The 14,266-nt window shown below is 47.5% G+C and overlaps 1 protein-coding gene and 1 long non-coding RNA gene across 8 annotated transcripts in view; one reads left to right on the top strand and one right to left on the bottom strand.

Moving 5' to 3' along the window:
• Positions 1 to 14,266, bottom strand: part of SMOC1 (SPARC related modular calcium binding 1) — a 138,371-nt gene that overhangs the window by 44,203 nt on the left and 79,902 nt on the right. For all 7 annotated transcript variants that reach the window (XM_073242209.1, XM_073242210.1, XM_073242211.1 and 4 more), the window contains exons 4-5: positions 10,690 to 10,789; positions 8,552 to 8,599 (exon numbers count right to left, since the gene is read on the bottom strand). In XM_073242209.1, coding sequence (XP_073098310.1) covers positions 8,552 to 8,599; positions 10,690 to 10,789 — 148 coding nt within the window. The remainder of the gene's footprint in view (positions 1 to 8,551; positions 8,600 to 10,689; positions 10,790 to 14,266) is intronic.
• Positions 6,018 to 10,667, top strand: LOC108393754 (uncharacterized). The gene is made up of 3 exons (XR_005056430.2): positions 6,018 to 6,930; positions 7,023 to 7,079; positions 9,250 to 10,667. It is a non-coding gene; the product is annotated as an uncharacterized lncRNA (long non-coding RNA).

A 14,266-nucleotide genomic window follows, 5' to 3' on the forward strand; every position in this document is an offset into this window, starting at 1 on the left:
AGGTCTCTCAATGATCCCAGGTCGCTCCAGTTCTCGGGTTCTGCCAAAACGATGTTCATCACTGGTCACTTTCCCTCTCGTATTCTTTTAGGCTGTCATTGGCCATCTTTTACAAAGACATGGAGATAAACTTCAGCCTGGTAGAAGTGCTAGAAGGTTCTTGTTTTTGAAGAGACCACATACATTTATGCCAGAGTCACCCCCTCAGCATGGGACTCAGGGACCCAGTGTGGAAGTAGAGATGACTTACGCATCACAGGAAGACAACAGTGCCTAGTTTTGCAAAAGTCCCTTAAGAACCTGGCCCGAATCATATCAGGAGAAAGATGGAATTTTAGTCAAGCTCAGCATTTCCTGAGATGCAGGTCCCATGACCAATGAGGCTCAGAAATGTACGGTGAGCTGTCCTGGTTCTGATCTTTGACAACAGAAGTTATCTGGACCCTCCAGGTCCTTTCCAGAACAAGACATCAATGTTTTACATTCCATCTATCCACATGCACTCTCCTCCCCAAAAGAAGTGAAAACAAGCTTAAAGATGTCTTTTGGCAAGCAGTTCCCCACATCCTCAAACTCCACATTCCCTTGAACAAGAGCAAAAACATGGGGCTGGTGAAAAAGGTGGACCAGAGATGGAAGAGGAGGAGGACAAGAGGGGGGAGGAGGAAGGAGAGAAGGGAGGGAGGGGAGAAGGGGGAGAGGTAGGGGGAGAGGGGAGAAGGCGGGGAAGAGTATCAGGCCCCAGCAGCAGCAGGTTCTGTTCACACAGAAGGTCTGGGTTCCCACAGAAGACTGCTAATTTTCTTAACTCTTTATTTTGAAGTGACTGAGATTCACAGAAAGTTGCAAAAAATAATACAGAGAGTTCTCATGTATCCTTTACCCAGTTCCCCCCAGTGGTAATATCTTTATAGTTAACATAATTGCAAAGTTAACTATAATCATATAGGTAACATCAGTACAATACAACCATCAAGAAATTGATATTGGCATAATCGACAGACTTTACTCATATTCCACCAGTTTTACATGTGACTGTGGGGGGCAGGGGATGGGATGCATCTCTAAGCAATCTTATCCACTTGTAGATTCACACTTAACATGCAGGATTATTGCCTCACTACAAAGCTCTTCCTCATGCTACCCCTTTGTAATCACACTTCCCTTCTTCCACATCATCTCTCACCCTTGGCAACTATTAGTCCTTTCTCCATCTCTACAATTTTGTAATTTCTAGAATATTATGTAAATAGAATCATGCAATATATGAGCTTTTAAGATAGGCTTTTTTCACTTTGCACAATGCCCTTGAGACCCGTCCAAGTTGTTGTTGCACGTATCAATAATCTGTTCCTTTTTATTACTGAATAATATTTCATGGTGTGGGAGGTACCACAGTTTGTTTTACCCACTGGGAGATGTTTGGGTTGTTTCCATCTTTGGCTATTTCAGGTAAAGCTGCTGTGATCATCCATGCACAGGTTTTGGTGTGGACATAAGTTTTCCCTTCTCTGGAATAAATGCTCAGAAGTGCAATTGCTAGATTATATGGTAAGTATATGTTTAGTTGTTTAGGTTTTTAAGAAACTTTCAAAGCATTCTCCAGAGTGGTTGTATCATTTTACATCCTTACCAACAATACAGGAAAGATCCAGTTTAACTGCAGCTTCACCAGTATTTGGTATTGTCACTAGTTTTTATATTAGCTCTTCCAATTGGTGTGTAGTGATACTGTATCATGAACTTAGTTTGCATTTCTTTATGGCTAAGGATGTTGAACATCTCTTTGTGTGTTTATTTGCCCTCTGCATGTGTTTTGGTGAAATGTCTATTTGGTTAGTTTGCCCAGTTTTAAACAGAATTGGTTTTCAACTGCTGAGTTTTTGAGAGTTATCTATATGTTCTAAATAAGTCCTATGTCCAGTATGTGGTTTGTAAGTATTTTCTCCCAGTCTGAGGATTTTTCCTTCTCTTAACAGGATCTTTCACAGAGCAAGCCTTTAATTTAGTTTGAACCCAATTTATCAAGTTTTTAATTATTTGGGCCCCGTGTGTGTTCTAAGATACCAAAGTTTAAGGGTCACCTAGCTACAGGTTTTGAAGATTTTCTCAGACTTTCTTCCTCCTCTGAATAGCTTTTACATAGTTGTCAAAAGTCTGTCATACCTGAGTAGGCCTATTTCTGGGTTCTCTATTCTGTCCCATTGATCTATGTGTCTATCCCTTGGCCAATACCACATTTTCTTGATTATTGTAGCATATAAGTCTTAATCAAACAGAATATTATTTCAACTATGTGACATTCTGGAAAAGGTAAAATTACAGAGATGACAAAAAAAAATCAGCAGTTGCCAGGGGTTGGGGTGGGGGTGGGGTGGGAAGGGATGAAGAAGTGGAGCACAGATTTTCAGGACAGTGAAAATATTCTGTGTGATACTATACTTGTGGATACATGTCATCACACATTTGTCCTTTCCCAGAGAATGTACCACACCAAGGTGAACCCTAATGTAAACTGTGGACTTGGGGTCATAATGATGTGTCAATGTAGATCCATTAATCGTAACAAATGAATCACTCTGGGGGATGTTGGCAATGGGGGAGGCTGTGCATGAGTGGGGACAGGAGATTCATGAGAAATCTCTGTATCTTCCTCTTCATTTTGCCATAAACCTAAAACTGCTCTAAAAAAATGTTATTTTTTAAAAAGGAAATGAAACAAACATTTAGTAAAGGGGGAGTCACAGCATTTGTTCAGAAAAACAAAGGGAAGCATGGATTGAAAATTCATAATGGGTCATGAGGACAAAGATCTCTGTTTAAAAAAAAATCAGATAGAGTGATACCTCCACTTTTTCTTTTTAAAAATTATTTCAGCTATTCTAGTCCCATTGCTTTTCCATATAAATCTTAGAATAACCCACCCTTGAATCTGACAGCTTTCTTTCCACAGGCATAGCATGGGTGCATCGGGACCTGGGAGTGACAATTTTCCACAGGAACTACATGGGGCTCAAAGCTGGAGATGAGTGGTTCAGATATGGCCCTGAGGCCTGTCCACACATGCTGAAATCCCTGTCCCTCCAGGCCGCTGTGCCACACCTGGGGCTGAACTCACTCAGGCCAGGGGCAGTGAGTGAATGAACCTACTCTCAGTGGCCTGGCAAGCTCTGAGCTGCCTCACCCGTACTTTGGGGGCCTCACAAAGATACCAGGCACAGGGATCAAGACTCGTCAGTGGGCTTTGCTCATCCCAGGCAGCCTCCTCCAAGGGTCTTTTCTTAGAGGCTCTGCCCTTGGGAGATGTCACCCAGGGATGTTTGGAGGAGCCACCTGCCTTCCCTCCCCTGCAGAAGTGACAGCATCCCAGCCTCTAGAGGTCTGGGCTCCCCTGGGAGGCTGTACCTCCACCTGAAAGTAATTTCTATAAAAAGAGGCCAAGGACCTTAGAATGTAAGTTCCCAGAGGCCAGGTTAGGGCTCTTCTTGTTTTACTTGTCACTGGATCCTCAGTGACTCTAACAAGCCTGGCACTTAAGTTCTCAATATTTGCTGAATAAAGGAACAAAGTATAAAACAGTAGTGGTTACTAATAACACTGGGGACTCAAGCATCTAGGACTAGGAGGCTTTCCAGGTCCCAAAACCCCATTTCTGCTCCAGTCCTTAGAAATGGGAATATGGCAGGGATTCAGACCCTTAGTTTAATATCCTCCCTGGATAAACTCTTTTTCAGAGACCTTAGAATAGGGGCCCCGAAGCAGGGCACAAGGCTGAGCAGATGGAGTAATACTGTGAAAAGGGGGTAGATATGGTGCATGCCCACGCACTCACGCACACTCCTTCTACAACTGAGATCTGCAAAGCTGCTGTATCGACATGCCGGGCTTAGTCAGCATGGCTCAGAGCACCAGAAAGCTGCAGCAATATGCATGCAGAGGGCATAAGAGCTGCCCCTTATGGGCTTGGAGCAGCAGGCACTGTGTCAGCTTGACAGCCTTTCCACAGGGAAATCCAGTGTGGGCAGAGGCCAGCCCATGGAGGTCATCAGCAACCTGTCTCCTCTCAAACCCAGTCTTGGCTAGTAGGTAATCAGACTTTTGCCATCTGATGCCAATGTTGAGAGATCTACTGATCCAGCCTCTCCTTCAGTGCTGGAGAAGAGAAAAAAAAAGGTAGCTGGGAAGAAATTAAAGTCGTGTGATCAGAAGTAAACATCCCAAGATAGCAAGCCTTGCACACCTCAGCCGGGCTTGGGGCAATGAAGGAAAACTCCTTCAGGTGTACTGATCCCCATGAGAGCTGAGGCTGGAAGCCACACAGTCCCTTTCATCTGGAATACTTGCCATCCATCACCCCTGCCCTGAGCCCAGCTCTCAGCCCTGAATGAGAATGATGCTTAACCTGTCATTTGAGTGACAAGGTCTCCAAGTTGACACCAATTGTAGACCAGGCTCCATGAGAGATTCTAAAAACAGAGGTACAGAAAGGGACCTTGGAGAAATAACTGACTCACTCTTTACTTGGAGTATATACCATGGAGGAGCCAGGGGGGATTAGCAAAATCTCTGCAAATTAAAGGTGGGTTGGCTGGGTTTCGGAAGTTCTGTCCCTCTCCAAGCCTGGCTCGACAAACACAGAAGCCCATGCAGAAAACGTAAGCAGAGTCTGCAAATGTTTTCATTTTTCTCTCATTTTCCTTAAACAGCTAACTCCCAGAATTCTTACAAGTAGGAAAAAAGCCAAGTACAGACCCCTAAACTTTCACTTGCCATTTCTCAAAGCATTGCCCGGGATCTCTAAGGTCTTGTGCACTCAGAAGGAAAATGCACCCAGAGAACCGCCAGAAAAAATTTTATAAGTGCTCTGCATTATCTTCATTTAATCATTCTCCCCTGCCAGCACCCCACCGGAGGCTGAGAACTCCCTTCCTGCACCTCACAAGCAATGAAGCCCAGCACCAGCCCCCGACTTTGTGTCTGGTTATCCTGGAAGCTCCCCAAATCAGCCACCTTCAGGGACAGCAAGACCCTGAAAAGAGGCACCTCAGGAAAATCCACAAGCCTTGAGTGGCCAGGAAAAGCCACACACGGTAAATTCATGATCTCTAAACACATTTTGCCTCCTAGTCACTTTCTTTCAGGCTGCTGCAGTTGAAATCAAAATGTCATCTCCATCTCCACGTTGGCTGTCTTCAGCTCTTTTAGCCACAGGTTGTCAGCCTTAGGCTCTTCTGATATTCCTCCGTAGCATCGATAACACACACGTGGAGGCGCCTGTAACCTCCTCCCCAGCCCCCAAGCACGCACAAACCCTTGCATCTCTCTTCAGGAGCCAGGACCAAAGGAGAAGAGGGGAGGGCCGCCAGCGTGGGAGTGCCCAGATCAATGGATATTTGAAACTCAAACACATGGCTAGGGACCTACACTGCACGTGTTAATTACCACACATGTGCCCATAAAGGAGTCCGTTAAACACAAGAGGCCCAAAGAACAGAGCACAGAAAGGACATTCCAAGGGATTAAGTGAATAGTCTGAAGTTCTGACCCTCCTCCCCTCCTGGAGCACGTGCATCTGAGTAAGATAACAGTGCCTCCTCCCTCCTTCCCCCACTTCTCCCCTCGGGGCCCCACACCTGTGGACCCAGGAGCTGCACCCCAGGCCTCCTATCCCAGGCCAGATGGCTGTGACCTCTACTGCCTGGCCTCTCTCCCCCCTCCCTTCCTCCTGCTGTCTCTCCGAACCTCCTCCCCCGGGGCCTCCTCTCCCCTGCCTTTCTCCTCCTCCCCTTCAGAGGACCAAGTCCTGGCTGGCAACCAGACTCTCTGTGGTCACACAATACGCCTTTTCATTCCTCCCAGGCCAAGAGAACCGATCCCTCCACGCCCTGTCAGAGGAGCATGTTCAAAGAGGCAAGAGGCTGGGCAGAGAAAAGGCTGGGCCAGCTCCTCCCCCGCCACCCCTGCCACGCACGCACCCAGACCCTGGGCCTCTCCTCCTTTCTGCCATTACCCCTCACCCTGCACAAGGTCCAGGCCGAGTCTCTCTCTGGGCAGGCCTCAGGGCTGCGAGCTTCAGCTTTGGGGAGGTGCCTTCTAGGAGACCCACGTGTGGGCATGAGCTCAAACAAGGGGCCTTTGTGTCTTCCCACCTGCTGCCCTCCGGAGCACATTCCATTCCTAAGTGGCAGCTGAAAGAGGGACCTCAGCCGACACAGGATATTACGAATGCCCTCTCGCACCTTGTCCCCATTCAAACCCCAGCTTCCTGGACAGGTGTGGCTTCAGGTGGCCCTCCCTCCAGGTGGCCTGAACCTGCATTGCCGTGGCAGACAAAGAGAAGAGGCTCAACACCCCCCACTGATCCTCCAAAAGGCAGGAGAGAGAGGCCCCTGGGCAGAAGTCAAGTCTCCAGGGTGAGTTAGACCTGGCATCCCCTGGCCTCCGGCTTCTGCACCACATGGACAGGAAGTCTACACAACATCTGGCAGGCAGGAGCCCATGCTGGGAAGGGAAGCAAAGAGCTGGCAATTGGGCAGCTTATCTCTGAGATGAGGCTTCAGACTCTACCCCCCTGCTCCCTGCACCATCCCCGAGGCATCAGGATCCTCGCCCTCTTGCAGCTGGATCAGCAGGAGCTCACAATGACCACAGGTCTATTTCTTTTGTTATCTACAAGGTACAAAGCCACATCACCCTGGAAAGTGCTTCTCTATACAGTTTAAGACCCCAGATCCCATGTCTGGCCTGTCTTGGTGTGGGTGTTTTATTCAGCATCATGCACTCGGTTCCCTTTGGTGGGGAAAATCTGGGTGGTCAGTTTTGGATGATTGCCAATTTTTTTTCTGTCACCAGGACCTCATGCCCTGGAGTAAAGGTGATGTTCCTAAAGACTTCAGTTGCAAAGGAAGGCAGTTCCCTCCGCCAACTCCAGTAAGTTGTAGACAGACACATGCCATTCCTTGCTGCTGACTATGGGTCTTTGCAGAAGGAAAGTCATGCCCCTCCCCTGCCTTCCCATCCAGGAGGGAACCACCATCGTGCATGGCTGTCTCTGCCTATTCTGGGAAGCACCTAGAAAGGTACTTGCTCCCTTCTTTTCTCCCACTTACTCATTCCTGCTCATGGAAAGAGGAGCAGCCTGTCTAGACCACTGGTTCCAGGTTTTCTAGTGGATGGTGGTATCGCCATGGTCCACTTCCATCTTCCTGGAGCACCGGCATTTAGGGGCAGAATGCTCTAGACACTCGGCTCCTGCATTCAGACAGGGTGACTTTGCTTTCTCTTTGCGTCTCCATGAATAAGCACCTGCAGCAGAGTCCAGGGCTTCACCCTGGTCTTCCTGTGACTGCGCGTGTAGGATGAGCCCGTGCACGTCAGCTGGTCCTCTGCAGGCCCAGCTCACCCTGTAGACTCTTGTGGACTTGAAGTTCTCAAGGCCCAGCTTCAGGTGGGAAGCCTCAAACTCAGCCAAGGCCTCCTGTCTAGGTTTTGCCTGAGAGTCTGAAGTGGGGTTCTGGATGTACAATGACACTAATTCTGGTTTGTGATGCAGCTACCAGCTTGCTGTGTGTATGTCATCCTGGAGGCAAGTAGCTTTGAGCCTCAGTGTCTTTCACACTGGAAATTATGGTCAGCATATCCCAGGGACCTATTCTGCATGTTGGCTATTCCACTAAACAGCACTGAGACAAATACCTTAATCAGGACTAGCCACATAATTTGTAGAGCCCAGTGCAAAATGAAAAAACAAGACCCTTTGTTCAGGAAAATAGTACCATTGAGAGGACCTGCATATAAAGTTTACCCTCTCTTCCACAATCTCTTTCTTGACTAGTCATGCTGTTCTAAAATTTCTATTTAATGTTGTTCTAGGCAAAGAAAAATTAAACATTTTAGCGTACTATGGAACCCCACCCCCAGCCCCATAGCATGCATCACAAAAAGCCCTATGCGATGAGATGGCAAAGATGGGCAGCAGATACACATATTGTACGCAGCTCTTCTGCTCACATGCATGCTTCATTGTCCTCTCAGACTTAACAAAACACAAGTTCAAAGACAAAATAATTAAGAATTTCAAGACAACGACTGCACAGGTTGCAAGCCCGTGAAGCCAGCCTACTCTTAGTGAGAAGAATCTGGATGTGCTGGAACAATTATTAAGGAGAATGAATCACTGGGTAAAAAATACTCAAATTCATTTCCAAAATAAGAGGGTTAGGGCAGACGTGGACGTGCCTACCTTCATCATCCCTTTTGGCTTACCACTGGCTACACTGGCAGCTGACTGACTGAACCCTCCAGGAACCAAGATTCTCAGGGTCTCTACCAGCTCTGTGCCCTCACTCACCTCCCTCTGGGAGCTTGGTCCCCACCACCATAGGAGCCTTACTTACCTCCAGAGCTTCTGGGAGGAAACAGAGAATAAGAATGGAGATTTTCTGCAGGACACTTTTAGCTTACACCCCAGGTTCCTTCCAGCTTGCCCAAGAATCCTGCTTGGACTGGCTTTAGGAGCAAACATTTAGATAAAGCATAAGACTCTACTCACCTTTCCTTCCTGAGTTACCCTGGCTCAAGGGCTTGTCAGTGACTGAACCTTGGGTAAGAGGGAAACAAAAACACAAGCCATTCAGAGTGCATCACCATTGGTTTCCTTCAAAGAGCTGGCAAAGTCTGATGTTATGAGCATATGGTTATGTGTATATATACATTTATATATTGTATACACATCTTGGGATGTTATATACAAAGTTAACTCATACATACATGTCAAGAGGGGTTTGCTTAATATCAATGTCACTGATACCACAGCACTGTGGAGATGAACCATGATTTCCTGGTTCCCTGGCAATAGCCTTGACCAGATTTTTACAAAATCCCACATCCACATAACTCTTCTGCTGAACATTCCAATAGCTGCTCCCCACCTTCACACCCCATCTCCCCACTGCCTGGCAGCTCCACTATCTGAGCCACAGCCCCTCAGTAGGGCCAACCAAAAAGAAACCCCCTCTTACTGCACATGCAGTGATTGACATCCCTTGCTGGTTAGGGCAGGAAATCGGTGATTTTCCATCTGCATTAAGTAGAAAATTGTTGGCCCAATTGAACTGAATGGGCCAAAATAGTCTGAGGCATGGAAACAATTTTCTAGACTCAGCCTGTTCCTCAAGAAGGGGGCAGTGTGTGTGTTTGACCAAATGCTCTGCCCTGCGAACACGAGGATGCCGTGTGTTCCCACCCTAGGGTTCTGACCCTGAGGCACCTGTCTTCTCGGTGAAGGCCACACAAGCCGGGCTCAGCCAGCTCATCCACAGAAGGACATCTGAGGAGGTCCCACCAACAGAAAAGAAAGGGTCCATATTTCCCCAATCTATATCACACCTTTTCTCCCTATACTAATAGTTTTGTGAGAATTCAATTATGTTACCCTGCATGACTTGCGTCTAGCGCATTTGTTTGCTTTAAATGAAATTTTCCAGGTCATTTGCAAGGAGGGCTCATTCCTGCCCTTCCCCACACCAACCCCAATTAAGGTTTCCAGTTTCCATGTAAACCACAAATAAAGTAAACTTTCCTTTTTGGCCTGCAAACCTTGGTTTCCTAAAGCAGATACTTATTGCCCTTTCTGCTCACTTTTCCCTTTATGTAGCAGGGCCAGTAGAAATATGAATAGATTTTGTGAAAAAAGAAAAAATGTTAGCACAGCAGGACTGTTAGCCTTTGGAATTTCCCATAGGTTTTTGAAACAATGTCTTGTATTTTGCTTGCACTTAAAAACTAAAAATAAGTAAATAAAACCTCAAACACAAAGATACAGAGAAATATGAAGCAGCTGTTGGCTGGAGTTGGCCTGTTTGAATGAGGGCTGAGCCACATACTGAACTAAGGGAGCAACTCCCGAGTCCCTTACCATCTGAATGGACGTGGAAAGTGAGGTGCTTGTCTAAATCCATCATCCACAGTCGCATGAAGTTGAACTAAGCAAAATTTCTCTATGCTTGTAAGATCGGAAATAGAAAAGGACTTACTTTTTGCTCTGGACTAACCCAGTGGGTCACTATGAAGCAACGGTTCTCTAATTTGTCTGGTCATCAGAACCACCTGAGAAGCTTCATATGCATGTGGACTCAATCCAGACCTTCGGGGTCAGACTATACTAGGAGGCGCCTCAACCCCGGGGTTCCTTTTAATTCCCCAGGCATTGCTGATGACAGCCAGATCTGAGGGCCACTGTTAATAAAGTTTCCCATTACATTACGTTGTTCATGGGCAGCAAATATATGACACAGAGGCCACCACTGCCCTCTCCTGTGCCCACGACAGACATCACTAACTGATCATCCAACTTTTGATGTTGAACTCCCATGTGGTCTTAAAATCCATCTCAGTGAAGTGCTCCCAGGACTACTAGCAACCAGAGCACACAAGCTACAAATTTATATGCCATGCTATAGGGGTTGCAGCTGGTGCTCGGGAAAGGAGCACTGAACCAGACACAGGCATACAACCCAACTGCAGCTACAGAGCAAGTGTGTTAGAGTGGAACCCTTCCTGACCTGGAAGACGGCTCATAACCAACGCCCATCATCCAACCATCTTTCAAAGGCTCCCCATAAGACACAGAGACCAGCCGAGGGGTCTCTATCCAAACCTTTTCTTTGTTCCCGCCCCTCCCTACAGTACCTGAACATACAGGCGTTTTATTTTGCACAGAAGAGCCACTGATGGGCTTCCCATCTGGGGTGACACACCAGCAGTACCCCGTGTAAGTGTGACACTGCACCTGTGCAGGGAAGTGGGGAGGGGAAGAGAACCGTAAGTCTGGGGTCACCATGTCAACAGCATCTCCCATCCCTTTCAAAGCATCGCCAATGTGGTGAAGCACCTTCTACCTCTCACCTGGCCTCTGTCCCCAGAGCGTCTCCTGCAGTCAGTCAATAACATTGATTATGTTTGCTGTGTAACTTCTGTGCACAACCGCAGTGATGACTTCTTACTTTTTTCTTATGACTTTTCGTGCTGAATATCTTGTCTCATACTTACACACCTCCACTGGGCTCCTCCTGTGATGGTTCTAATCAACATGTGCACATTTTTTCCCCAAGCACTGGCATACACTCCCATCCGATTATAACAAACTCTGATTGGTGAAAACTCATTTGACAAGTACAAGTTGGATGACACCATTGTTGGTAAGACGCTTCCTTAACAAGCAGAGACAAATGGCAAGCTTTTCTTCTTTCTCGAGCTTTCCCTGGCATCCATTCAGAGAGCCAGCGTGCCTGTTGGTGAGATGGCTCTCCTGAGACAAGGGCACATGTGATGGGTTTAGGCAGGAATAGGTCACTTGTGCCTGCAGGTTCTAGTTCCAGACACCCCGTTCCATCACTGTGTGATGTTCCTCAAGTCTCCTGATCCAGGAATAGTAATGAAAATGACGACTTTGCTCCATTCGGAGTAACTTTTCTTTCTCTTCCAAGAGCTGCCACTCCACCCCCTTCCTCCCACCCTACCTTACTATCCTCTTCGCAACTGAGTTCCTAAACACAAATTGAAGCATTGCTTCCCTGCTTAAAAACCCCTCAACGATTTGCCATCTGACTCAGAATAAGGATGAATCCCATCTGCATGGAGCTCCAGTCCCCCTTGATCTTCCCCCTGCGCATCTCCACAGCCTCATTTTACACCCATGTCTCCACACACGCACCCTCCATTTGGGCCACAGTGAAGACTTTGAAGCCCACAAAGATAGCCTAGTGTCTCATGATTCTAAACTTTTGTTTCCTCCAACTATTCAATGATCTGGGATACAATTCCCCAACCCATCTACAACCCACTCCTAACCCTTCGTATTCCCACCCTCTTCATGATACACCTTCTCTGCAAAGCAGTCCTAGTCTCCCCGCCTCCTCTCCCGCCTGCCCCTGCCCCTCCACACACCCTGACTCCTTAAATTCAGAGCCCTTATCACAATGAGCTTAACTACTAATCTGTCTAGTCTATCTCCTCCGCTAGACTGTGATCCCCCTAGGGCAAGGGACTGCATATTGGTTATTTCTGTATTCCAAGATTCTAGCATAATGCCTGACATTTATTGCAGGCATTTGATGAGCTGAATAAATGCATGGATTATCACATTTCCTCGATTCTCGGTCTCCATCAATTCTGAAAATGTAGCATCAATTTAAACAGCCCCACTGCATTAAATATGGACCTCAATTACAAGATGTGTGCCAACTGCAGAGATATTAAAGTGTGGAAAAAATGCTGGGATCAAGGATATACTGGAATCAAGGATAGACAGTCCCAGCATATAAATTGAATGGTAAGGTATACAAGGGATATTGAGGTAAAAGAGAGGTCTGATGGCCTGGGTGAAATCCAGAAATTACCAGTGAGACAGAGAAGCTGCAGAAAGCCTTCTGTTCTTGTGTGGATACCAAACACTGTAATTTTCCCCAGTTGTTCACTATGAACCTACCCACAGAAGTCAGGATCAGAACCAGAGGGAGGGCATCTAGTCCCACCAGTTACAAACAAAGCACATGCCTCAGCTCTTTGAACCCCATCTATAAAATGGGGATAGCAGCGCCAAATGTAGGGGGCTCTGGTGAGGAAACAGTGCGAGTCCAGTGCCAGGCAAGGGGTGATGGCTGGACACAGGGTGGTCTCGGCAGTGACTGCTCTCAGCTGCGTCAGGAACACTTTGTAAGTAGGCTTCCTCCTGGGCCAGAGCCCCCCACCCCCACTGCCACCCCAGTAACCTCCAGAGGATCGGGTGGAAAACACTGCTGGGAACTTGGATTTTACCCCTTCAGATTCTGTCAGCCCTGCATGGGGATAGTTCCTGGAGACAATTCCTCACCAGTGGCAGCAGTTTAATGGGGCCTGGCTGGCTGCTTTCTCTTCCTTGGCTGACAGTCACCTCTGGGGAAACCTGTCCCTGGGCTGGGTGGCCACTCCCAGACCCCATGGCACCCATGGCCAAGGTCGGCCTCCCTCTCCACGAGAACTGTCCCCCCAAGCCCATCACCAGAGGCTGTGTCTCTGGCCCTGAGCTGCCTGCTAGAGCTGCATGCTATGGTCAAGCAGGCTGGGAGGACAGCTGCACAGTGCCCCCCACCCCTACCCCCAAGGCATGCAGAGTCCCAGCCAGGGCTACTAAGGACAGAACGAAAAGCATGAGTGAGAGGCTAAGCCCAAAGCTTTGTTTCGGGGGATATAATCTGACCTCTGGGCTCTGAGTCCCAAGGGCCACATGCTCACTGAGTGTGCCCTTTGTATCACTGTGGGCACATGGACGTTGCCTCTCAGCCAGGCCCACAGGCCCCAACACAGCCCTTTCTCCCCGGGGCCCTCAGCATTTCCCTCAGACCAGAATCCAGATTACAAAATCCTCAGGCTGGAAACTGCCTCCAAATCCTAGAAAACTGGAATCAAATGAGGAATTGTGGCCACGTCCCTCTAAGGCCCGGGGTACATAGTAACAGGCACACCTGCCCCAGATGAGCTGCAAGGGAGGGGGCAGCAACGAGACACAGAGCACCCAGCATAGCTCAGCTGCAGAAAGTGGCCAGCAAGGTGTGTCTCCCTTTTGCTGAAGGAGCCCTGAGTGAATCAGCCCACGATTCTCAATTGAGAGGTTGTTTGTAAGTTGTCTTAGGGAGTTTTCAAGATGTCTTCTTGGAAAAAAAAGATGCAGTTACCCGGAGACAGAAAGCAGTGGTCATGAAATCAGACTGCAGCCCGCCTTCCTTAACTGACCAGCTCCACCACTTAAGTCAACCACTTATCTTTCCAAATCTCTGTAGCCTTGGAAAGGTTCTTAATCAAACCAAGCCTCCTACTGTGTCTATTTCCAAAGGGGAGATAATAATACTTGCCACACAGACTCACAGAACCCAAGAATGGACTAACAGTTACCAAAGGGAAAGGAACTGAGGAGGATGGGTGGGAAGGGGGGGATAAGGGGAAAAAGGGTCATTATGATTAGCATACATAATGTGTGGGTGGGGGTACGGGGAAGGCAGTATAGCACAGAGAAGACAAACAGTGATTCCATAGCATCTTACTTACACTGATGGACAGTGACTGTAATGGGATGTGTGGTGGGGACTTGATAATGGGGGGAATCTAGTAACCACTTTGTTGTTCATGTGAGTGTATATTAATGATGCAAAAAAGAAAAAAAGAAAATAATAATAATAATACTCGCCACACTCAGTTGTTGAGAAGATTAAATTAAATAATGTAAATAAAG

The sequence above is a fragment of the Manis javanica genome, chromosome 8, assembly GCF_040802235.1.
Source record: "Manis javanica isolate MJ-LG chromosome 8, MJ_LKY, whole genome shotgun sequence".
NCBI lineage: Eukaryota > Metazoa > Chordata > Mammalia > Pholidota > Manidae > Manis > Manis javanica.